Here is a 24,540-nt window from a genome sequence, read left to right on the forward strand (position 1 = left end):
AGTCTACGGCTTGTTACTCTTGGTGATCGGCATCACCTAAACGGCTTGGTGGCGTTGGGAGCTCGATGATCACCATGAAGATCTTGTTGGTGACCCGACTCAAGTTTGTAAGCGGTCTCGAGGGATCCACCGCGCCGGAGTGGCAAAGGATCATCTCGTAGTGAGCACTTGGTTCTTGCGAGGACCAAGGGGGAGCGATACCCTTGCGCGGGTGCTCCAACGAGGACTAGTGGAGAGTGCCGACTCTTCGATACCTCGGGAAAAATTGGAGGAGTCTTCTAAACCTTGCTTTACATTCCGCACTTAATTCAAGCACTTTACATTGTGTATTTATTTAGCAAGTATTTGAAGTATTATCTTAGCATTGTTGCATTTCTAGTATTATATTCTTAGTGCTAGTAGTTGGGGTGAAGTTGGGCTCTTGCTTAGCTCTTGCTTAGGTTTTAATTGGTGTTGATTTTTAGAAAAGCCCAATTCACCCCCCCTCTTGGGCATCGTGATCCTTTCAGTGTCTACCATGTTGTGTAGACTATAGAGAGGGGCTAGGTACATAGGCAGGTGTTTGGTAAAGGGAGTGAGAGGAGAGACATGATGGGAGGAGGAGAATGTATACACATGTAATCTTCATATCAACACGTAAGGTCCACACGTGAAGTGGGTCAAAACTATTTTGACTTCTTATGACACCGAAAATAAGTTTACGTACCTAGATGACATGACCATAGAAGTGTATGGACCGGATTGTGCATGTTGAGATTTTAGGGATCAAGACGATACAACTCCATAAGTGGACTTAGATGTGGACTTTGGGAATTTAAGGATCAATATGGCATACCTCTACAAGTTTAGGGACCAATAGTTTATTTTAATGTACGTAAAAAAAGAAGCCATGCTATATTGTACACCTATGTCTACTTTACTTTAATTACATTATATTTTATATTCATATACCTATGTACTAATATGCTATATATATTGGTCTAAAAAATTAAACAATGGACCACCTAAATACAAATCCTAGCTACCTAACTGAAGCTAGTGGTTGGGCAGCGGTGACAGCGCACTAGCTCTGTGTGGTTGAGAAGATCTTCGCCAGCGCCAGTGAAAGCGTTGAGGCCTTGGTTTGAGATTGGTACAGAGATGCAGGAGCATGACTATAGTGAGCTTGTCGAGCTTGTGGTATAGTGTGTGATGTGTCGTGCCATCTATGTGGGACTAATAGGGTTGGGTAATTTTTACAGACACCAAAAAACTGAAAAACTGAACTGAAAGTTCGATGTTACAGTGTTTGGTGCCAGTTTTGATTTCGAATCGTGCAAACTTCGAATTATGGTGACGGATTCCATTTTTGCACTGTAGAAAACCAAAATAACGAAAAATTGAATCAGCTCATGGCTATGGGCACGAGTGGCCAGCCCACGGCCCGCCACCATACACGGGTCCACACATGCATAAGCACAATCACAACCCACAAGTGGCGTGACCGCGTGAGTGGTGAGAGACTGAGAGAGAGGCACACCACACATGCACGGTCAAACCCTAATCCCTGCACCCTTAGTGCTCCTAAGCGCCAGGTGATGGTGGCACATCTAGGTCCTGTTTGTTTCAGTTTTTTGAGCTTCTGGTCACCAGAAGTTGCTGCATACTACTAAACATCTAGCATTTTAGCTCACTTCTATGAGAATCACTTTAGTCAAAACTTTTAAAATCAACATGAATACAGAATAGGTGAGTCGTTGCAATAGTAGGAAATCGTCACTTTGTACATCCTAAACCCTATTAACTCTTTTATCTTACTCCGCACACAATCTCCACGATACTCAGAATTCCTCCACAGACATATTTTCTTACAACCAAATTCTCATAAAGCTTCTAAAAAAGCTAAACCAAACTGGCCCCTAGTCCGTCCACCAGCCGCCAGCCTACCTCGTCTACCCATGGGCCTCGTCCTCATCATCCGCGTTCACCTACGGCGCGCCGCACCATCATTCAGATCTAGTCATCCTTGTTCACCGGCAGTCCGACACCGACCAACCACGCCCATTGCCACCGGCCAACCTCATCTTCGTCCATGGTCTGTGTGCAGTGTGTTGCTGCATCGTTTCTGTGTGGTGGGTGTTGGCAAGTATGGTTAGCAGCTTGTATGACGACGCAACGACTTGATCCATCGTGTTTGTGCGCTTGACAGCTTGATCCATTGCTTGTTGTATAAGATTAGCAGTTGGCAACTTTAGACTTTCATCGAGAGATACAGGAGCACGACTAGAGTGAGCTCGTCGGGCTAGTGGCGTAGTGTGTGATGTGTCATGCCATCTGTTGTAACACCCTGAATTTGGGGGTATAAAATTTCTTCTCTAATATTCATCAAATTCAGGTGTTACCCTCTCTATCTTTCTCGTCTTCCTTTTCGCTCCTTTCTTTCCCTTTCAAAGTCGTAGAGGGGCTTATGTTGATTTCATGTGTAAATAAAACCCTAGAGAGGCTTTGATTGTTCCATAGCATGCCAGAACATCACTTCTTTTTGTATGTTGATTCGTCATGGTTGTGCATCCATTTAAACTCGTGAAGTACCTTTGAATTTTGGATTCTAAATCTAAAGCCAAATATCAAATAGTAAAGGAAAAGAGGAAATCAGCCCCCTTCCTTCTCCCCCTCTCTCCCTCTTGGGCCGCCAACCGCCTAGCTGGCCAAGCTCCCCGGCGTAGCCCACCGTCCTCGGCCCACTCCACGGTGCGCGCCGGCCCACTTCCTCTCCCCGGCTCCACGCCCTCCCGCGTGGCCCACGAGGCGTGCGCGTAGGCGCCCTCCAGCCGGCCACCACCGCAGCATGTGGGGCCCGCGTGTTAAGGGCGTCTCCCCCAAACCGCCCCTCCTCTTTTCCTGCTGAGCATGCACTCACGATCCCAAAGAAGAATGAAACCTCCCCGCTCTCTCTCCCCATTTTCTCCCACTCCCTCCCTGCTTCGCCCCTCGACCAAACCGCAGGAGCGCCGCTGTCGCTGTCGTTCATCGCCATGGTAAGCCCCACCCTTTCTTTCTTCTCCCCCGCGCCCCTCTCCTTCCTTGTCGTGCCCGCAGATTCCCTGTCGACGCGGCTCGGCCAGCACGGCCTGGCCATGGCACGGCCTCAGCGTGCAGCCATCTCGGCTTGTGGCTTGTGGCTCGTGGCAGCCCGGCGTGCCGCCTCTGGCTCACCCGTGCGTGATTTTGGTGTGGCCGGTGTGACCCCGGTGCGGCCAGCTCGACACGTGGCTCGCGGGTGAGCGGTTTTGGTGCGGCGCGCGGCTCGCTGCCAGCGTGGCCCAGCGCGGCTACTCGCGTTCGCGGCTCGCGTCCAGCTCGGCCGCGATGTGGCCTGCGTAGCCCCGGCGTGACACGACCAGCGGCCTGCACGACTGCTCGCATCTAGCCCGGTGCGTGGTCCCGGCGCGGCACTCAGTCGGTCGGCCCAGACCTCCAGCTCCCACGTGTGCACGCGTCGAGCATGTGCTCGCTGCGCGTTGCCGTCGGTCGATCGTGTGCTGTGTCGTGCGCGCCGTAATGCTTTAATCTTGGCTCGGGTCGCGCGTTGTTTCGTGCGCAGCACACACACTATTTTCGTGTGTTGTGCGCTTTGCCATGCGATGACATTTTGCTCCACTTAGAATAACGTATACCAATTAAATTTCGTAATGAAACATCGAATATTCAAGTATCGAACTAATCAGGACCAAGCGACATATTTATTTGTGCATTTAATAAATATCAATTAGTATAGTTACGCTGAATTAAATATTCTAATTCATATCTGCTTGGAGTAGGTGGGATGCCTCCTATCCGTAGCTTTGGTTGTCGAATCTTTTTTCGTGTAGTCGTAAATGCGAGCTCTATGTCACATGCATGTTTAATTGATCTGTTTTCTTGTATGATGTACTATTTCTTTTTTGATTCAAAGATGTGAATGTATGTTTGCACTCATATAGATAACGTTCCGTTTGCGGAGATATAGGAAGTTGCAAGAGAAGACCATGAGCAGCAACTGGTTGGTAAAGGCAAATGTCCTCTGACCTATTTAAGTCCTACTCATCTTATAATTCATCACCCCACATTTACACAAATAATACCTAAGGATTTACTAGTCTTTTATTCATCTTGTCCTTGATCACCTATTTGGGTTGGATTATTTTTTGGATTAGCTTTATGCTAGCGATCTATTCTAATTAATGAACATGATGAGATTACTTATGATACGATGTTTATTTCTAGATATGATTATGGCATTGTGATATTAAAGGGGACTCGAGCTATTTCTCAGGTACCTTTCTGTAAGGACTTGTTCGTTGGATGACCACCCGAGAAAACAATGCAGCCATGAGGGTGGAATGAGACGCCCTTAGCTAATTAATTAGAGGAACTGATGTGTAGTTTGCTTCACCGTCATGCTGTCAATGGTGCTCGGTGTACGCTACTCGCTCTGCCGAGGGTGTTCTGCCCCTTGGGGAGGAGTACGACGCATTTAGGAAACCTAACGGACGGCTATACCTTTGAAAAATCTTTGTAAAGGCTTCGTAGTGAATTCCTAGCCGCTCACCTTGGGAGTGAACAAGGGTCTTGCAAACTCGGGCTAGAGAGGGAATCACGGCTCATGGGTAAAGTGTGTGACCTCTACAGAGGATTAGAAACTGATATATCAGTCATGCTCACGGTTATAAGCGGCCTTGGGAGCTTCTTTGATTAGAGATAATATGATTACGGATGCTGATGAGGATGATGATTTTAATGATGATGGCTCTAAATATGAATTCTGGTATGTCCTCCATGAGGAGATATCCCTTGGGATAATAGCCTGGGTCTTTATAATAAAATCTGGCTTATACTAGTAATAAATACCTGACAAACTAAAAGCATCAGGCTTGAGCTTAAATCCACATAAAGCTAGTCCACTCCAGCCAAACGGTGCATTTACTGAGTACGTTGATGTATACTCATCCTTGCTTAACACCAAAACACCAGGTTGTCCATATTGCAATCCCTGCTCAAGAGAAGATGAAGGCGTAGCGGAAGATTTCCAGGAGTTCCAAGACTATGATGAGTTCTAGACTTGAATTAGCGGCAAACCCCTAGTCAGCGGCCTTATCTTACTACATTTCGTATTCTCACTTTGATTTATGTTTATGTTAAGGACTATGTGGATGTCTTCGACATCATGATGTAATAAAGAAATACTTCTTTATGCTATTATTTGAGCACTGTGTGACGATGTTCAGTTATGTAATCGCTGTGTACCTGAAATTATGATCCTGGCACGTATATGGTTCGCATTCAGTTTGCATTCTAAAACTGGGTGTGACATCTGTGCGGGGTTGATAGGGTTGGGCATTTTTTTACAAACACCCAAAAATCGAACTGAAATTTTAAAAATCGAACCTAAAGTTTGGTGTTACAGTGTTCGGTGTCAGTTTTGATTTTGAATCTTGCAAACCTTGGATTATAGTTTCTTATTCGATTTTTGCACCGTAGGAAACCGAAATAATAAAAAATCGAATCAACTCACTGGCTATTGGCACGAGTGGTCAACCCACGCCCCCACCATATACGGGTGCAACCGTGCATAGGCACAGTCCACAAGCGTCCACGCCAGTATGCCACACAAGAGAAGTGAGAGATCGAGACCCTGTTTGGAAGTAAAGTATTTGAAAAGTATAGTTGTGGAATGCTATAGTTTTGAAATGGCAAGACATACTCACAATTTTTTTACCACAATATTGAAAACTTTGATATGGAGATAAATTTTCAAAACTGTGAAAGTACTACACCATAGCCAAAACTCTAATTTTGAAAATAGAGTTTTTGAAAAGTCTAACAAACACTATATTGGAAAAATATCATACCTACAATATTTTCAAAAAAGGGAGAAAATACTACACTTCCAAACATGCCCTCAGAGAGAGAGAGAGAGAGGCACACAACACAGTCAAACCCTAATCTCTGCACCCTCATTGCGCCTAAGCGCAGGGGCGGGCCCCACTAGATTCAATGGTATTCATATGAATACCCATTATTTTTGGCAAAAAAAATCAATAGATACTAATATACATGTATGTGTACACAGTAAATAGAAAACGAATCAAGATTTGTGCTCATTTGGGCTGAAAACGTTACTTTTCCAGCCTCCACCCAAGCTAGCACAATAGGTTTAGCGTGGCCCATTCTCAATTAGCACATATTTTCATCTCTCAAGTGGCCTAGTCCTAAATTCCTAATTCCCAAACCCCACGCTGATAGCAGGCAGCATCAGCCGCCGCCGCCTGCCTACCACTACGGGCCTACGGCAGCCACTGCGGCTAGTCCTGCAGCGCGACGCCGCGACGACGCGACACAGGCACACAACGAAGGTGACACGGCGCCTCAGCCCTCAACTAGCGGTCAGCTGGTCAGGCCTCAGCCGCTGTCGCCTCGCCTGTCGGCCATCGGCGGCTCGGCACCTAGGCCCCAGTCGGCCAGTCCGGCGTCCCCAGGGCCATAGCCCGACAGCCGCACAACCTTCAGACTTCAGTTTTGAAATAGTTGTATGCAAATATGTAGTTTGTGTTTAGTTAGCCTAGAATTTTAAATTATGATGACTAGTTATTAAATCAGTTATGCCTATATTGTTTATGCTTAATTCTATGTTATATATACAAATAATTACTCCTATCTATGCCAATAGAAAAACTTTAGTCTTTAAAAATCATTATCCTATAAAATTTTCGAATACACACCTTCTAAATTCTGGACGGTCACTGCCTAAGCGCCAGGCCACTGTGGTACACCTAGTTCGTCCACCAGTCGCCAGCCTACCTCGTCCACCCGTGGGCCTCGTCCTTATCCTCGTTCACCTGCGACGCACCACGCCCTCGTCTAGATCCAGTCATCCTCGTTCATCGGCAGACCGACACCGGCCAACCACGCCCATTGCCACTGGCCAACCTCGTTTTTGTCCACGGTCGGTGTGTAGTATACTACTGCATCGTTTATGTGTGGTGCGTGTTGGCAAGTATGGTTAGCAGCTTGTATGACGATGCAACAACTTGATCCATCGTGCCTGTGCGCTTGGCAGCTTGTTGTATAAGCTTAGCAGTTGGCAGCAAACAAACACCTCATAGCATAAAATAATAAAATACTACTGTATTATCTAAAACCATGGTATTACATAAAAACTGTAAAAATATTTCACCCCAAACAGACCATTAGGATTACTTTGGGAACCTCAAACCTCCTTCGAATTGGAGGGGATTAAAATGGAAATAAACTATTTTTTTTAATCCCAATCAATTCCGGGATTTAAGTTTCCAAACTAGTCCTTAGTTGTTTCGGTTTCGGTACCAGTTTTGAGGGCAAAAACTTTCGGTTTCGAACTGTGTCTGGGTGGATGTGATTGGGCTGAGCCTGCGACCGTCCGGCCCACAGCATTTTCGGCCTGTGTCCATTCAACTCGTTAGAGCTCGGCTTAAATTAGCCAACCGGTCCTCCGGTCGCTGTCATCCTCAGCCTCAGCTCAGTCTCTTCCACTCTCCCTTGACCTGTCTCCTTCACCTGCTGATTGCTGTGCCGCTCCGCTCCGCTCCGGTGGCATCTGCATCTGCATCTCCATCCCTCGATCTGTCTTCTCTCAGGTTCGTGCGCTTCATCCGCCCTCCCGTGCTTCCGCTGCATTTCTTTCTCGTGATCTTGGGGGGTTCTAGGACAGGGACGGCCGGACGGGCCTTGATGTTTTTGTTGTGCCGCCGCAGGGTGGAATAAGCGTGACAATGGAGGCTCCACCCGTGGCGCTGTTCGACACCCTCAAGGTGCGCACTGAGAGTTGCTTTTGTAATTCTCACCATCATCTTGGATGCGGCATTTCATCGATCGTCCTGCGAGCTGTTCGGTGTTTAAATTCTTGCCCTTTTGTTTCTGATGTGATATGGTAGCAAATCTTATTAGCTTGTTCGAGTGGATCTGAGAATGTACAGTGGAATTCCAAGCAATGTATTTTTTGGGTTAAAAGGAATGTCGACCGTGATGTATCGAGTCTGTGGTAGTTTCTTCGTTTGCCCTCACATGAATGATATAAACGACAACTTTTGTGATCATGTATTATGTACTGTGTGTTTTTTTATCAATCTGATTCTTGCAACAGGCAGCCAAACCGTTCTTCTTGTTGGCTGGTCCCAACGTGATTGAATCGGAGGAGCACGTCCTGAAGATGGCCAAACACATCAAAGCAATTACGACCAAGTGAGCACGAAGTGGGGATCAGTCTTTTTTTTTCTAACAAAACCGGGGCTAAATTAAACCTACACTGTTGCCTTTCCCTCTCCATGATAGGCTTGGAATTCCGCTCGTGTTCAAGTCCAGCTTTGATAAAGCAAACCGTACATCATCAAAATCATTCCGTGGTCCTGGTCTTGAAGAAGGTCTTAAGGTGAGGCATGTTTTATTCTTCACACTAGGCATTTCCTAGTTTTGATTACGTTGGTCTTCAGTACAATGTGCAAATTCATGTCAAGCCATATGTGACACTAGTTTAGTTCTCTGCAATATCATATGATAATTAAATTGGACATATTTTTAGCATCAGTGATTATCTGGATTTCTGGGAAGGGGCTGGACAACTAAAATCACCTGTTCAAATAGAGTGGGATATTCTTATTTTGGTCTAGGCTGAGATTCTAGGAGAAACATTAACAGTTAGCCATAACTTGGGATTTGATCAAGTACCAATGTCACTTTACTAACTTCTGTTCCATCAGGTGTTATGCCTTTGTCTCTGTATGACTGTATGTTACCTATTTGTTGGCACAAAGCTTTTCACGTGCAATAGTGTGTTTATATGATATTGTTTTACACTTTCCTATTTTGGTTAGATCCTTCAAAAGGTGAAAGCAACATATGACCTTCCGATAGTCACTGATGTGCACGAAAGCCACCAGGTAATCCATTCACAGATTCTACTGTGTTAACACCCAATTTTGCTTGATTCTGCACCAGATCATGTTTCTGTTGTACTTTTGTACTGTAAGACATGTTTCCTGTTCTTAAGTAATTATCTGTTTCATACTAGGTACATGTTATGTTTGTGTAGGCATATATAATCATCAGAAAGAAACTTTTGACCCCATACACTTTCCTTTTCCTTTTAAACAATGCATCTCTACACAAGTTGCAGTATTGAATGATTTGGTTTCATTTCAAATCCTTGATTCATATTCATACACAGACCTGCTTTTCATAATTTTGTCCTTATATTTGAGGGGCAAGCTGTTACTTTTTTGAGCATATGTGGAACTCAATAACACGATTACCCACAATCTAACAACCCACCTTATTGCTAACTGCCCATTGCTTGTGTTGCCCTTTATCAAATCAAAATCTCCTACTGCATATTGTTTGCTATGAAGGGATAGATGATTCCTAATTATTTGATTAAATCAGTGTGAAGCTGTTGGAAGAGTTGCTGACATCATACAGATTCCAGCCTTCCTCTGTCGCCAGGTACAGTTTTGAACAAAAGAATTTTCTGTGGACACCAGTTTTTTCATATATTTAAGCATGACTGCAATCTGCATATTTGTACCATGTTCTGAATCTTTAATGTAAACATATTACTATGATGACAGACTGATCTTCTAGTGGCTGCTGCTAAGACTGGAAAAATTATCAATATCAAGAAAGGACAATTCTGTGCGCCTTCTGTAAGTTGCATTTTACTAGCTGATAGTATAATTGAAACTTGAATATAGGATTTTTTAGCTACTTGCTAATTTAGCATTTTAATCATTACCGTAAAAAGGTTCTCTGCTGTTAAATGTTGCACAAAGTAACAAACATTTCATAATGTCCTTAGTCCTAGTTTTCATAGCAATCTGGTGAAGTTTCTTACTGTGATAAATGAGGTGCAATGTTAAAAGAATGCAGAACTATTTGCAAAACCAGGAAAATTTTATTTACTTGATTCTAATGAATTTTTTTAACTAGGCTTAAGTTGATAGAATTCCAATTACTTGAGCAGACAACGTAAAATTTAACAAAATCATCAAGTAGGCTATCAGTTTTTCACTTTTTCTATCAGTCTGTCCCTATATGATGTATGATAATCCATTAATCTTCTTGTTGAGTTCTAGTGCATGTTTCTTCATAGAGAGAATTATCTATTTGGCACTGAAACAAATCAGTCTTTCTTCTAAGGCACTAAAAAAATCTGAACTTCCTTAGTTGACACTGAGTTGAAATTTCTTCTCCAAATGGCACTGCATTCCATTTTGACATGAAACAGTTTCAAGTAGCTGGCAAAATGACATGAATGCCTTTTTTTAGAAGTCCATGGTGCCAAATAGGGAAAGAATAAATGGACAGGCTGTCAAGAAAATCATGAATATCACAAATATACTTGTGAACTAAAACATGGGATTTTGATAATCGAAGACGGCAAATAATAACCAATAATTTTCAAATTCAAGGTAACAACTACTTGACACTGATCATCACTTGATTTGTTACTGCAAATTACAGACCCTCCCTGCATTGATTCTATGGAGCTCTCTCCTCCCTAATTGACATAACAACGTCAATCTCGTACTGGACACCGCTCGCAACAAATCTGATTTCTCATTGCACATAGACCTTCTGACGCACATTAGCCCTAAACTGCACTGCATATGACAAGAGGGCTGCACTTCTTGTGTCATTCTTTGTCTCCATCACTGAACATCTACATCTACTTTAAGGTTAACTCTTAATTTGTCCATTCTCCTGGAAGTGCATGCCCACACATATACCACATCATGACAGCATTCTCTAACTTAGACACCCTCAGACCCTCTCCACTGCTGGGCCTTAATCTCGTGCCGATAGCATGTACTACATACTGCTGTTTTATGATGCTACTATTACAATGCCCGTGCATTGCGGTGACACATAAATATTCGATAAAATATTAGCGCACAACGATTACATAAAAACTAAACTCGGGATCCGGAGCGCCTCCTCTCCCTCGGCTGTTTAGCCACTTATCGCCGGAGGCGGCACATCCTCCTTGATGGAATAAGTCTTGAGCATCTAGAGGACAACAGTCGCTTTTGACTGTCCTCTGTAGTCCTTTAGCATCTAGAGGACAGTTTGACTGTCCTCTGTAGTCTCTTTAGCATCTAGAGGACAACAGTCGCTTTTTGACTGTCCTCTGTAGTCTCTTTAGCATCTAGAGGACAATCCTGTTGTGTAGTGTGTGTGAGAAGGTGTGGTAGTGCAGCCTCTAGGGCTATAAATATGGGTCTCCAACCCTTAGATGGGTATGTCATTGTGTAGTGTTTGAGGAAATAAACAGAAAATTGCCCCAACTCATAGTGTCATCCTCTTGATGAGAGTTAGAGTCCCTCTACTTACAATTGGTATCGGAGCCAAGTTATCCTGCAACCTAAACATCTCGTGCTCACCTCCTTCCCGCGCCTCTCCCCACACTCAGTCGGCAGCAAGAGCTCCAACTGTTCCTTCCTCCCCTGCTCAGACTAGCAGCCTTTCGTCTGAGACAACCTCTTCCACACGCAGCGACCCCTCACTAGCCCACCATGTCCCTACGCTCGGCCACTTCGAGTGCGCGGCGCCAGCAGGAGGCCGAGGTCGCCGCGGCACAAGAACGCGAGCGAGCAGCAGTAGCGGCTGCAGCGACAGCGGCGAGGGCAGCACGGTTGGCGGTGGCGGAACTGGCAGTGGCGAGAGCGGAAGTAGAAGCAGCGGAGGCGGCGAATGCTGCACGTGTGGCGGCAGCAGAGCTCGAGGTTCTGCGCGGCAGTAGAGCTGGCAGCTCTGCTTCTGTCGACGACAACACCGACGAAGAGCTCAGGCTGGCGAGGGAAGCAGCGCGAGAGCAGGCGGCACAGTGGGCAGCCGCGCATCCCCATGGGGGCGCGCGTGGCGGCAGCCCAGATAGGCGCCGACGCGCTGACAGCGCTCCGGGCGAGGGCGCACGCGGTGGCAGCCCAGATGGGCGTAGACACGCCGGTGGTGCTCCCGGCGGCGGCGACCGAGTCGACGGAGATCGCGGCCTCTACAGGCGGCGCGACTCTCCCTCCCCGGATCGGTACCATGGTCGCCGCATGGCCCAGGCCATTGTCAGGGACATCGGTCCCGGCAGTGGGTGGCCTACCCTCACCAAGACCAACTACGTCGAGTGGGCCGCGGTGATGAGGGTACGGCTCCAGGTTCGCCACATGTGGGAAGCAGTTCGGTACGACGACGTCGACTACCATGAGGATCGGCGGGCGCTGGATGCCCTCATTGCTGCAGTCCCGCCCGAGATGCAGTTTTCGCTTTCCCAGAAGCGGACTGCCAAGGAGGCCTGGGACGCCATTGCTGCGACCCACATCGGCAGCGACCGTGCCCGCAAGACCACACTGCAGACACTTCGCAAGGAGTGGGAGAACCTGGCCTTCAAGCCAGGTGAGGATGTTGATGACTTTGCTCTCCGCCTCAACACTGTTGCAGAAGATGGTGCAGTTCGGCGACGACACCTACGATGAGGAGAGAGCTGTTGAGAAGCTCTTCCGTTGCATCGTCGAGAAGTACAAGCAGATTGCTCGCTCGATCGAGTCTCTGCTAGACCTCTCCACGATGACGATCGAAGAGGCGATAGGTCGTCTCAAGGTGGTCGACGGCGACGAACCACAGGCTCCCTCTGGGCCTATCACTATCGGCGGGAAGCTACATCTCACTCGGGAGCAGTGGGAGGCCTGCCAGGGTGACAAGAAGAAGGGGGAGTCCTCCTCGACACGAGGCTGCAAACGCGGCAAGCAGCGCAAGGCGCGTGGAGGCGCCCAGGCCGGGGCGCGAGGACATGCTGAGGGTGGTGCACGTGGAGGTGCCCAAGGCGGCGCCGTCGGCAACAAGAAGCCGGCACGAGACGATGGCTGTCACAACTGCGGCAAGCTTGGCCACTGGGCCAGAGACTGTCGGCAGCCACGACGTGGTCAGGCCAACGTCGCACAGGCGGAGGCGGAGGAGGAGGCCCTGCTCCTGGCACATGCAAGCATCGAGCCATCTCCAGTGGCACCGGCCGCAGCGGCACTCCTCCACCTTGATGAGTCGAAAGCACGCGCTTTCCTCGGCGACGGCTCCAACAAGGACATGATCGAAGGATGGTGCCTCGACACCGGCGCCACTCATCACATGACCGACCGACGGGAGTTCTTCACCGAGCTTGACTCTAGCGTCCGAGGCTCCGTCAAGTTTGGGGACGCCTCCGGCGTAGAGATCAAGGGCGCCGGCTCAGTCGTCTTCACCGCCGCGTCTGGTGAGCACAGGCTGCTCACCGGAGTCTACTACATCCCCGCGTTGAGGAACTCTATCATTAGCTTGGGACAGCTGGATGAGAACGGTTCGCGCGTGGAGGTCGAGCATGGAGTCATGAGGATCTGGGATCCCTCTCATCGCCTTCTTACCAAGGTACGCAGGAGTCCAAATCGGCTATACATCCTCAATGTGAAGGTGGCACAACCTTGCTGCCTTGCTGCTCGTCGAGACGACGGGGCATGGCAGTGGCACGAGTGCTTCAGGCACCTTAACTTCGAGGCCCTGAAGAGGCTCAGTGCCAAGGAGATGGTACGAGGCCTGCCGTGCCTTGACCATGTGGAGCAATTCTGCGATGTCTGCATGTTGACAAAGCAGAGACGACTCCCCTTTCCCCAGCAGTCGAGCTTCCGAGCCAAGGAGAGGCTCGAGCTCGTGCATGGGGACTTGTGTGGCCCGGTGACACCAGCCACACCAGGAGGACGACGCTACTTCTTGCTGCTCGTCGACGATCTCTCCCGCTACATGTGGGTGATGATCCTTGGCAGCAAGGGAGAGGCTGCAAACACCATCAGGCGTGTGCAGGTCGCTGCGGAGGCGGAGTGCGGCCGCAAGCTGCGCGTGCTGCGCACCGACAATGGCGGCGAATTCACGACGGCTGAGTTCGCGTCGTACTGCGCGGATGAGGGCGTTCAGCGCCACTACTCCGCGCCATACAGCCCGCAGCAGAACGGCGTCGTCGAGCGGCGCAACCAGACGGTTGTGGGGATGGCTCGGGCTCTCCTCAAGCAGAGAGGAATGCCAGCTGTCTTCTGGGGAGAGGCGGTGGTGACAGCGGTTTACATCCTCAACCGCTCGCCCACCAAGGCTCTCAACGGGATGACACCGTACGAGGCTTGGCATGGACGCAAGCCGACGGTCTCTCACCTACGGGTCTTCGGCTGCCTCGCATTCACCAAGGAGCTTGGCCACATCAGCAAGCTCGACGATAGGAGCACCCCGGGGGTGTTCATTGGCTACGCGGAGGGCTCGAAGGCCTACCGCATCCTTGACCCAAGAACACAGCGTGTGCGCACGGCGCGCGACGTAGTGTTCGACGAAGGACGAGGATGGGCGTGGGACAAGGCGGTGGACGACGGCGCGACTCCGACGTACGACTTCACCATCGAGTACGTCCACTTTGAGGGAGCTGGGGGAGTAGGCAACTCTTCTCCGAGCAGGTCTACCCCAGCCCCCAAGTCTCCACCGACTCCAGCGCCAAACTCTCCATCTCCTGCTACAACGAGCTCTTCACCACCACGCACTCCAGCCACGACTTCGGCTACAGCGAGCTCTTCGCCACCACGTACTCCAGCACCGACGGTACTCTCTCCGGGAACGTCCTCTCCGACACCAGCTCGTGTCGAGCACGACCCAGTGGAGCTCGTGACCCCTCTGTCCCGCGTCGACGCGTGCTACGACGGCGAGCCGTTGCGGTATCGAAGGGTGGAGGGCCTTCTCATCGACCCGTCGGTGCCAGGCCCTGCATCTCGCATTCTGGTAGGAGAGTTGCATCTTGCATGCGACGATGGTGAACCTCGGTCTTTCGCGGAGGCCGAGAAACATGCGGCTTGGCGTGCCGCGATGCAGTCGGAGATGGATGCGGTTGAAACGAACCGCACCTGGGAGCTCGCTGATCTCCCTCATGGTCATCACACGATCACCCTTAAATGGGTGTTCAAATTGAAGAGGGATGAAGCCGGCGCCATCGTCAAGCACAAGGCTCGCTTGGTGGCACGCGATTTCCTACAGCAGGAGGGGATCGACTTCGACGATGCTTTCGCCCCCGTGGCATAGATGGAATCCGTGCGACTCCTTGCGCTGTCAGCCCAGCAGGGCTGGAACGTTCATCACATGGATGTCAAGTCGGCGTTTCTTAACGGCGACTTAAAGGAGGAGGTCTACGTACACCAGCCGCCAGGTTTTGCGATCCCTGGCAAGGAGGGCAAGGTGTTGCGCCTGCGCAAGGCTCTCTATGGCCTGCGACAGGCACCGAGGGCGTGGAATGCCAAGCTGGATTCCACGCTCAAAGGAATGGGTTTCACGCCAAGCCCGCACGAGGCGGCCATCTATCGGCGGGGCAATGGAGGAAGTGCCCTGCTAGTGGGTGTCTACGTCGACGACTTGGTGATCACCGGCGCCAAGGATGCAGAGGTGGCAGCGTTCAAGGAAGAGATGAAGGCCACCTTCCAAATGAGTGACCTGGGGCATCTCTCCTTCTACCTGGGGATTGAGGTGCACCAGGGAGACTCCGGGATCACACTTTGCCAGACCGCCTACGCCAAGCGCATTGTTGAGCTGGCTGGGCTCACTGACTGCAACCCAGCTCTCGCTTCGATGGAGGAGAGGCTGAAGCTGAGTCGCGACAGCACGACGGAGGAGGTGGATGCTACACAGTACCAGCGTCTTGTGGGGAGCCTTCGCTACCTCGTCCACACATGGCCTGACTTGGCATACTCCGTCGGCTACGTTAGTCGGTTCTTGCAGCGACCGACGACGGAGCATGAGCAGGCTGTGAAGAGGATCATCCGCTATGTTGCGGGGACTCTCGACCACGGTCTCTACTACCCGAGGTGCCCTGGGGAGGCACACCTTGTCGGGTACAGCGACATCGACCACGCCGGTGACATCGACACTAGCAAGAGCACAAGCGAGATCCTCTTCTTCCTCGGCAAGTGCCTCATTAGCTGGCAGTCGGTCAAGCAGCAGGTGGTGGCCATGTCCAGCTGCGAGGCCGAGTACATAGCGGCGTCCACTGCTTCGACTCAGGCGCTCTGGCTGGCTCGACTGCTCAGTGATCTCCTCGGGAGAGACACTGGAGCGGTGGAACTCAGGGTGGACAGCCAGTCCGCTCTGGCATTGGCCAAGAACCCCGTGTTCCATGAACGGAGCAAGCACATCCGGCTGAGATACCACTTCATCCGAGACTGCTTGGCAGAAGGGAGCATCAAGGTGCGTTACATCAACACCAAGGATCAACTTGCAGACCTGCTCACCAAGCCCCTTGAGAAGATCAAGTTTGTTGAGCTTTGCTCCAGGTCCGGGATGGCCCAACTTTCTCACAAGACAACGCCCAAGACTTAGGAGGAGAATGATGGAATAAGTCTTGAGCATCTAGAGGACAACATTCGCTTTTGACTGTCCTCTGTAGTCCTTTAGCATCTAGAGGACAGCTTGACTGTCCTCTGTAGTCTCTTTAGCATCTAGAGGACAACAGTCGCTTTTTGACTGTCCTCTGTAGTCGCTTTAGCATCTAGAGGACAACAGTCGCTTTTGACTGTCCTCTGTAGTCTCTTTAGCATCTAGAGGACAATCCTATTGTGTAGTGTGTGTGAGAAGGTGTGGTAGTGCAGCCTCTAGGGCTATAAATATGGGTCTCCAACCCTTAGATGGGTATGACATTGTGTAGTGTTTGAGGAAATAAACAGAAAATTGCCCCAACTCATAGTGTCATCCTCTTGATGAGAGTTAGAGTCCTTCTACTTACACTCCTCTCCCTCGGCTGTTCTTGCCCTGCTGTCTGTAGAGGCGCATGGCGGTGGAGTGTCGTGGCAGCCGTTCGAGACGCTTGTCGACATGGGAAGGTAAAGACGGCACAACAGGATGGCCTGCTCGATGTCCATCCTCTATGGTCGTACAGAAGAATCTGAGTGGGGGAGGCGGAGACGAGGAAATAGATGGGAGGTTGGTAGTTAATATACAACGCCAACAGCGAGGAGAAAGCGCTCGTGGTGGTTGCATGGTTGGTTGCACATGCAAGAGGTAAGACTTTTTTCTTTGGTTGTTAGGTGACATGTGGGAAGAAAATCAAATTTACGCGCGAACACACAAAACTCGTGCTTTAAAGGAGTAGAGACTTGCTGCCTTGCTTGCTAGCTCGGACTTCGCATATAGAAATCAACACATGGCTGATTCATGTGACTATACTAATTGGCCACCACTTCTTGCTTCTCACGGACAAGGGCAGCATCACAGCAGCTGCTCTTTGTACAGCTGCATGAACACCACACCACAACTGACTCTTCTACCTATGTGCCTTAATCTTGTGATGACCGATTGTATCTCTGCACCTTAAACTTGTGTTGATCAAATAAGTAATCAGTGCCTGCATGAGCATGTCATCTACTACTTCTCTATCTCCATCTACACCTGAATGGCAACCTTATCTAGTTCTTCTGAATCTGAAAATCAATCTTGATCATACCGGCCACACCAACATACACTTGCTGCTACTTGCTTGCTTCTTCTCATGCACCGGACATCATGGGGTGTATGGATTGGCAGCCTCTTCAATGCCCCTGGTGATGACGAGCTGTGCCTAGCAAAATAAATAACCACATAGCAGCAGGAGCTGCTGTGGAGACACCATGACAAGCGGCGGCCATGGCAACAACTGAGTGACTGACCTGGGTGGCACGATACCATTTCGGGAGCCGGCAGGCAATGCCGCCTTGTGGCCTGTTCGCGATGTGCAGCGTGGGCTGGCCGGACGTGGGCGAGCACTGAGTCAGCCGCAAGAGGACACTACGGGTTCCTGGGTGCCGGTGCCCGACGGCCCCTCTGCCCCATCCTCATCTCCAGCATCCACCATGATCCTTCTTTTTTTCTGAAGAAGTTGGAACTGATTGGGGGGGGGGGGGGGAGGGAAGGAGGCGTGCACGAGTTCTGCCCAGGTCTGGCAGGAGACCAGCATGCAACCAAACATGAGGGGTATTTTGGTACTTCTGAAAAAACCTGACAGTCAACTAACGGATGGATGGCTTAAATGGACGGCAACATGATGTCAGATAAGGAAGTTCAACTTTTCTAGTATCTTAGAAAGAAGACTGATTCGTTCCAGTGCCAAATAGATAATTCTCTCTTCTTTATATGACCTTCCGAATCTGAGCATATATTTGTCCAATATTTTTAATGGAAAAAACAATTATCCATACATCTGCTGTCTTTATATTCCTGGTTAAGGCTTGAAGATAATTATTTTACCAGATTTACTTGTGTTACTTTTCTTACTGCATGTGCTTGTCAAAGTGAACATTTACATCTCCAGGTTATGGTGAACTCTACAGAGAAAGTAAGGCTTGCTGGGAATCCAAATGTGATGGTCTGTGAGCGTGGTACCATGTTTGGCTACAGTTAAGGCATCTTTTGGTTCTTTATTTTCTGTTTGTTGCCCACTTAAACATGAAAAAGATACAACAATTAATCATAGGAACTAAGGAAAGTAGGTAACATGTCGTAGGGTAGCATCAGAGGGACGAATGCTTCTTGAATTATGTGGTGACATTGTATAATCATTTTATGAATTCACCAGTTGAAGTCACCAGAGCTAGATTAGGGTTGCTTTCAAGATCATTTGTCATGCAACAAAGTAATTGATACCATAACTTCTGTAGTTGTGGTTGGAGATCTAGCTGCAGCTCTCCTTTAGATTCCGAGAAGAAGCATCTAGAACTTCCACAGCAGCTTACTAAGGCTATCCCCATCACATCACGTATTCGGCCGCAGATATGCATTTTACGCAACCGTATTCAACTATTCACACTTCCAGCGGATCGCGGATCCAGTCACGCAAAATGAGTGCTCAGCTGCTTGGTCGTGCATTCTCCTCTGCGGGTCTGTATGCACATGCACGTGCTGTTGGGCACGCTAACTTTTCACAGTGCGCATTCAAACGTGAAAAGTGCTATTTTCCCCATGCGCAGTGGGGAGCCGCTGGGGCTAGCCTTACTAACAGTCTCTTATTGCTACATGAATACTGACATTTTTTTCCAATTAACACACAGATGATCTATTTGTTGACCCAAGGAACCTTGAGTGGCTGAGGGAAAGCAACTGCCCAGTTGTAAGTATTGGAACCTTAGTCTCGCCCTAACTGCATAATCCGCCTTCTTTGTAGACCCATCTAACTTGTTCCTGATTGAACACTTCCATCAGTTTATCAATATTTTTTGGCATTGGACAAGTTTCAAAACATGGATCAAGTATTGAAAAGAATCAAGCTAATTTAAATATTACATAAATGCAACTTGAATATTTGGTCATTATAGTGGGAATGATGACTCCTATATGTCAATTTAATTGCTTTAGCATTGAGCCTTTTCTTTTCTCCTGATCTGCTGCACTTGTTTTGATTTGACGTGCAAAGGTGGTTCGGCTGTCCTGGTGAAAAGTAAATTTATGTTGATTAAGATGATGCAGATGACTGCTACGTTTCGTTGATTTTAAATTTCAATTAGGTCAGATAAACCTGGATCTTCGAACCAAAAGACACAAATGTTAACAAGGAATGTTAGTACTTGAATAGCATCTCACCAATCTCAGAGTAAACTAATTTAAGATCAAGGCTTTTCTACATTTCACCATAAAGTCTGATGCTTTGAGAAAAGTTTATTTTTATTAATGTATATCCACAACTCATTTGTGATTTGTCATTTCCATCATTCTCGTTTTTTATTGTACCTTCCTTGATCGCACTATGTGGTAGTTAGCAACAACTACGTTGCAGATTACAGACCATTTATATGCATTTCAGGTAGCTGATGTAACACATGCTCTACAGCAACCAGCTGGAAGAAAGGTATCTTTACCAAAGTGATGTGCATCTACAAAGTTTGAGCAAGCTACCTGATGTAAAATTGCAGTCAACTCATTGTTGCTTCTAGAATGCTATGTTGTTCTAGCCACAGCCATCTCTATATGCAATAACCACAATCAGAAGAACCTGTAATGTCCAAAATTGGGGCCTTCAGATCTATTTTTAAGTTTAACAGTTTCAATATTATGTTGAACTTTTACCTACTAGTAAAAACTCAACCACCAAAACATTAGTTGTTTCGTCACAATTTCAGAACTAGCTTATGATGAATTTATTGTTGCTTTTGCCGGTGTTTGTTTTAGTTAAATCGGGCTTTGCCGTGTTTTATTTTGTAAGCTTGATGGTGGAGGTGTTGCAAGCGGTGGGCTACGAGAACTAATACCGTGCATTGCAAGGACTTCTGTTGCTGTTGGTGTTGATGGTATTTTCATGGAGGTAAAGAGATGCGGACATGAACAACTCGATGGTATATTAACATAATCTGCTGTTATGCTCAACATTAAACGGATCTTATTGCATAATCCCACAGGTACATGATGACCCCTTGAATGCACCATGCGATGGCCCAACTCAATGGGTATAATCCAGTCCATTCGTGCAGCCTTTTCCACGTTACTTAGCATTGATCATGTTTATCATATAACCCACATACTATTTCTTTGCACCCTTTTCATTCTTAGCCGTTGCGCAATCTGGAAGAGCTGTTGGAGGAATTAATTGCAATTGCTGTAAGTTTGATATCCTTCAATATATTCAAGCCAAATATCAGTAAATTTACCCTTTGTTTATCCCCCCTTTTCTCCATCATGTGAAGCGAGTTACCAAGGGAAAGAAGCCATTCAAGATCGACCTCACTCCGTTCCAGGAGTGATCTGCTTTGGTTGATAGAAAGCACAATGCCACCATCCATGGAATTCCACAGGGTGGATTTCAATATGAATTGAGTACTTGCTATTGTTGGGAGTATACCTGCAGTGGATGACTTAGACTATCTCTAGCAGATTCTTTATCTCATTCCGTATTTTATTTCCTTTTTCAAACTCCACTCCGCAAACAGTGTCAAACAGTGTTGTCATCTACAGTTTCGCATTCCCTGTTTTACCCTATCTACTCGAGACAGTCTTATCACCGAACAAACTATTGTGTTGAAACCTGCCGGATTGGTTTGTGTTATTTCACCAGTTGTGCCATGTTGGACTAACAATATCGCTAAACAAATGCAATTGTTGGTTATGTTCTCATCGGACTCGGTCATGGCATCGAGTCAGATGCCACCACCGCATCCTAATTGAAGGCACGATAACCTATTAGTTGCTGTTTCTTTTACACCACATATAAAAACAGGAAAAAAGGTCGGTACATGAATCAATGTTCGTTGTAACTTTTTTATTTACCAAACACGGGACTCGATTTATCTTTACATGATTAGTGAAAGAAAGGTTGCCAACACTACCATGTCTAGTGGCTAGGTTTAGAGCTAGTGGCGAAGGTAGAGCAAATTTGACGGAGTGCAATTGTTTTATGTATGCATAGACATCAAGTAATGTAGGTATATATATAGTGAAAATTTGTACATTATAACTAATTCTGTATTTTTTAGGGGGTGCATTTGCATCTCTAGAATAAACCTAGCTTTGCCACTGTTACGAGCTAAGTTCATTAGAATCTAACAGTGGTATTGAGACCATGGTTTTGAGCCTGCACCCTAATCCTAGATACTAGTCAACAATCGATTTTAGGATGAATGTGAGCAAAAGCCCTCAGGCCATCACCAGCAGCTTACCCATTACATACCCATATTCAAACTACATTCTATAAAACAATACAATCTACAATACAAAGCAGTGCAAAAGGTGTTTTTATGACTATATGGATAAACTACTGTATATTGCACCTATATGGTCACTAAAAATACCGTTTTGTATCGTTTTATATTGTAGATTGCACTGTTTATAGAGTGTAGTTTGAATATGGGTATGGGTATACATAAACTGCTATAGATGGTCTCACAAGCCTTAGATTCGTGTTTCTACCCACTAGCACATTAAATAGAAGAATAGAGAAAGTCACATCCTAATATGGTTTCCCCAAAATCCTTAATCCTAACCCTAACATTCCCTAAATCCGAAAATCCTAACCCTAAGCATGGAGAGAAAAGAAAACATGTTCTTAGATATTGCTTGGTCAACGGGTTCTTAGATATTACCTGGCCATCGGTGATGCTAGTAGACCAAGGTAGAAGATGGCGCAATCGTCGGTCTTGTGCCCGATGATGCGTAGGCCTTAGAGCACTTTTAAGAGGCCATTCAACGGTGGTGCGCTCACCCTTAAGTGAATGTGCGCAACGGCAAGGGGCCCCTCAGGCGAATGCGCACATTGGAGACAGAGAATAGAGTGAATGAAGAGGGAGAGAGTTGTGCATGGAGAGAGAAGAATGAATTAAGGTTTTCTCCTATCGATAAAAAAATCTAGCTTTTGTACTTAGTATTTTTGCAGCTAAGCGTTGCATGAGATAGGATGACTTAGATCTATTGGGATACTTTCAGCCAAACATGTGTAGACTTTTGTGGCGTAGGCCTAGGTTGTGGCCTAGGGAGCAGGACAACATGAGGGAGGAGGTTGTTGGGTTGGGGCATGTGGGCCGACTAGGTCATTTCTGGCAAAAGAAGAGTGAAACATACAAATATTTATATATTAAACTTGAACATTGTTTTAAGTCCATGTTTGTTGGAAGATTATGTTAGTGTTATCTGACATTTAAGTTTAAGTTTACAACTTTAGTTAACTTTTTTTTTGCAAATAATTATTTTATTCTTAGTTAAATTGATATTAATCTATATATTTAACTCAATAATATTATGAGATGTTGATGTATAGTAAAATAAAAAGTTTTATTATGTTCTAATTCTTCCCAAAGGTGATTTAGATTTAGAATAATTTTCAGTATTATGCATGCTTAATTTAAGCCAACTCTAAACTATCCATGTATATCGATTTAAGTTTGTTTATTTATTCGACATCACCATCTTAGATCTCATATGCCCTAAGTGTAGTTTCTAGACTTGAGCCATTAAATGGCTCTAATTTCCCTCTTGAAGGGAGAAGATTGACATGGCATTGACATTTATTCAGATAGACTACAATTGATAATTCTAGTTTGTCAGCCCTATGTTGGCAACAGAAGGAAAACCTGAGTCAGATAACAACACAACCATGATAATGGCATATGATCTCGAACATGTTAATTGAGAGAGATATAATACAAAGTGCATGATGATCATAAGAAGCTATATTATAGAATCTATCAAGGGAGGAATCCCAGAATGCCAGAGTGCTATAGAGTACTTTGACAAAATTTAGCAATATTTTCACTGGTCCATCTAAGGCATGTGTTGGAACCATAATAAAAAAGAATTGTTACTGCGAAGTATGATTTCACTAGAATAAGAGAGAACATACTTAAGATAACCAATTTTGCTAATAAGCTCAAATCTTTCGACATGAAAATAAAGAATGACTTTGTTGTCCTTGTCCACTTGATATTAGTGTCTATAGTCAATAAATTTGACAACATGAGTCCCAAAAAGTGGATGATAGAGAAGTTTGATTGCCATGTATGCCGAGAAAGAGAACATGCTTAAGTCCATGAATAGTAATAATGGCAATCTAGTTAAACAGTCACATCATAAGAAAGTATATTCTAACAAGTCTTTTAAGTCTCAGTTCAAGAACTAGGGTAAGAAACTTATGTGTCATTAGGGAGGATCAGGCTCAAATGGGGGGAACGACATTTTAAAATCCACACAACAAGAAAGCAAGTTCAAGTGGAGAAAGACTGTTTTCCATAGCTTAGCCAGAAGAGGTGGCTGATGACAACTATAGATGTTGTCGCCAAAAAGAGCATCACATGAAGGACTACATTCAGTTTGTCAAGTGGCCGAATTGGAACAATAAGGATAAAATTACATTTATAGATAAATTACTATATTTAGATTTTCCAACTGATACTTGGTGGAATGACTCTGGTGCTACTGTTTTATATTACCAATTCTGTATAGAGGTTCCATACGAAAATGATCGTTCAAAGAGGAGGAAGAAGTATTAGAGTCATCATTGGACTTGAAGTTGATGTTAAAAGCATTGAAAATATTACCATAGAGTTAGATTATGGATTCATTCTTCAATGTTTTATTTGTGCCTTCTATGAGAAGGAATTTGATTTAACTATTGTATTTATATAACAATAACATTCACTATCATTTGGGGAATGGGAAGTGCATCATTAAGTGCAATAATATTAATGTTGGTCTTGCCATGATACAAGGCAAAATTTATTTACTTTCCAACTGTGATTAGATGAATGAGATAAAAGTTTCTCCTTTTATGAACGTATGTGATGTGTTATCCGTAAGCAAAACGAGAATCAATCATCATCGAAATTGTGGCATTGTTGTTTAGACCACATTTAAGGGGAGGATTGAGAAATTAATTAAAAGAGAAATTTCCCCATTATAGATTATAACCAGTGCATATACTGCATTAAAAGAAAGTATATAAAACAAATTAAGAAAGGCGCTAAGTGAACCACGAGAATTTTAGAAATAACTCATGTGAATATTTGTGGT

At 46.2% G+C, this 24,540-nt stretch overlaps 1 protein-coding gene across 1 annotated transcript; it reads left to right on the top strand.

Moving 5' to 3' along the window:
- Nucleotides 1-7,523: 7,523 nt before the first annotated feature.
- Nucleotides 7,524-21,154, top strand: LOC100191165 (2-dehydro-3-deoxyphosphooctonate aldolase). Its single transcript, NM_001136600.1, has 14 exons — nt 7,524-7,634; nt 7,752-7,808; nt 8,141-8,238; nt 8,329-8,425; nt 8,868-8,933; nt 9,436-9,495; nt 9,621-9,695; nt 18,368-18,452; nt 19,104-19,162; nt 19,853-19,897; nt 20,252-20,350; nt 20,445-20,492; nt 20,596-20,643; nt 20,730-21,154. Exons 2-14 carry the CDS (start codon nt 7,770-7,772, stop codon nt 20,784-20,786), a joined length of 876 nt encoding a protein of 291 aa, NP_001130072.1. The 5' UTR covers nt 7,524-7,634; nt 7,752-7,769; the 3' UTR covers nt 20,787-21,154.
- Nucleotides 21,155-24,540: the final 3,386 nt, after the last annotated feature.

This window comes from Zea mays, chromosome 3, assembly GCF_902167145.1.
Source record: "Zea mays cultivar B73 chromosome 3, Zm-B73-REFERENCE-NAM-5.0, whole genome shotgun sequence".
NCBI lineage: Eukaryota > Viridiplantae > Streptophyta > Magnoliopsida > Poales > Poaceae > Zea > Zea mays.

Coding starts and splice junctions, on each gene's coding strand:
- LOC100191165 (NM_001136600.1), top strand. CDS start 7,770: ATGGAGGCTCCACCCGTGGCGCTGTTCGACACCCTCAAG. Junction 9,496..9,620: donor CAGCCTTCCTCTGTCGCCAG/GTACAGTTTTGA, acceptor CTATGATGACAG/ACTGATCTTCTAGTGGCTGC. Junction 18,453..19,103: donor TGGTACCATGTTTGGCTACA/GTTAAGGCATCT, acceptor ATTAACACACAG/ATGATCTATTTGTTGACCCA.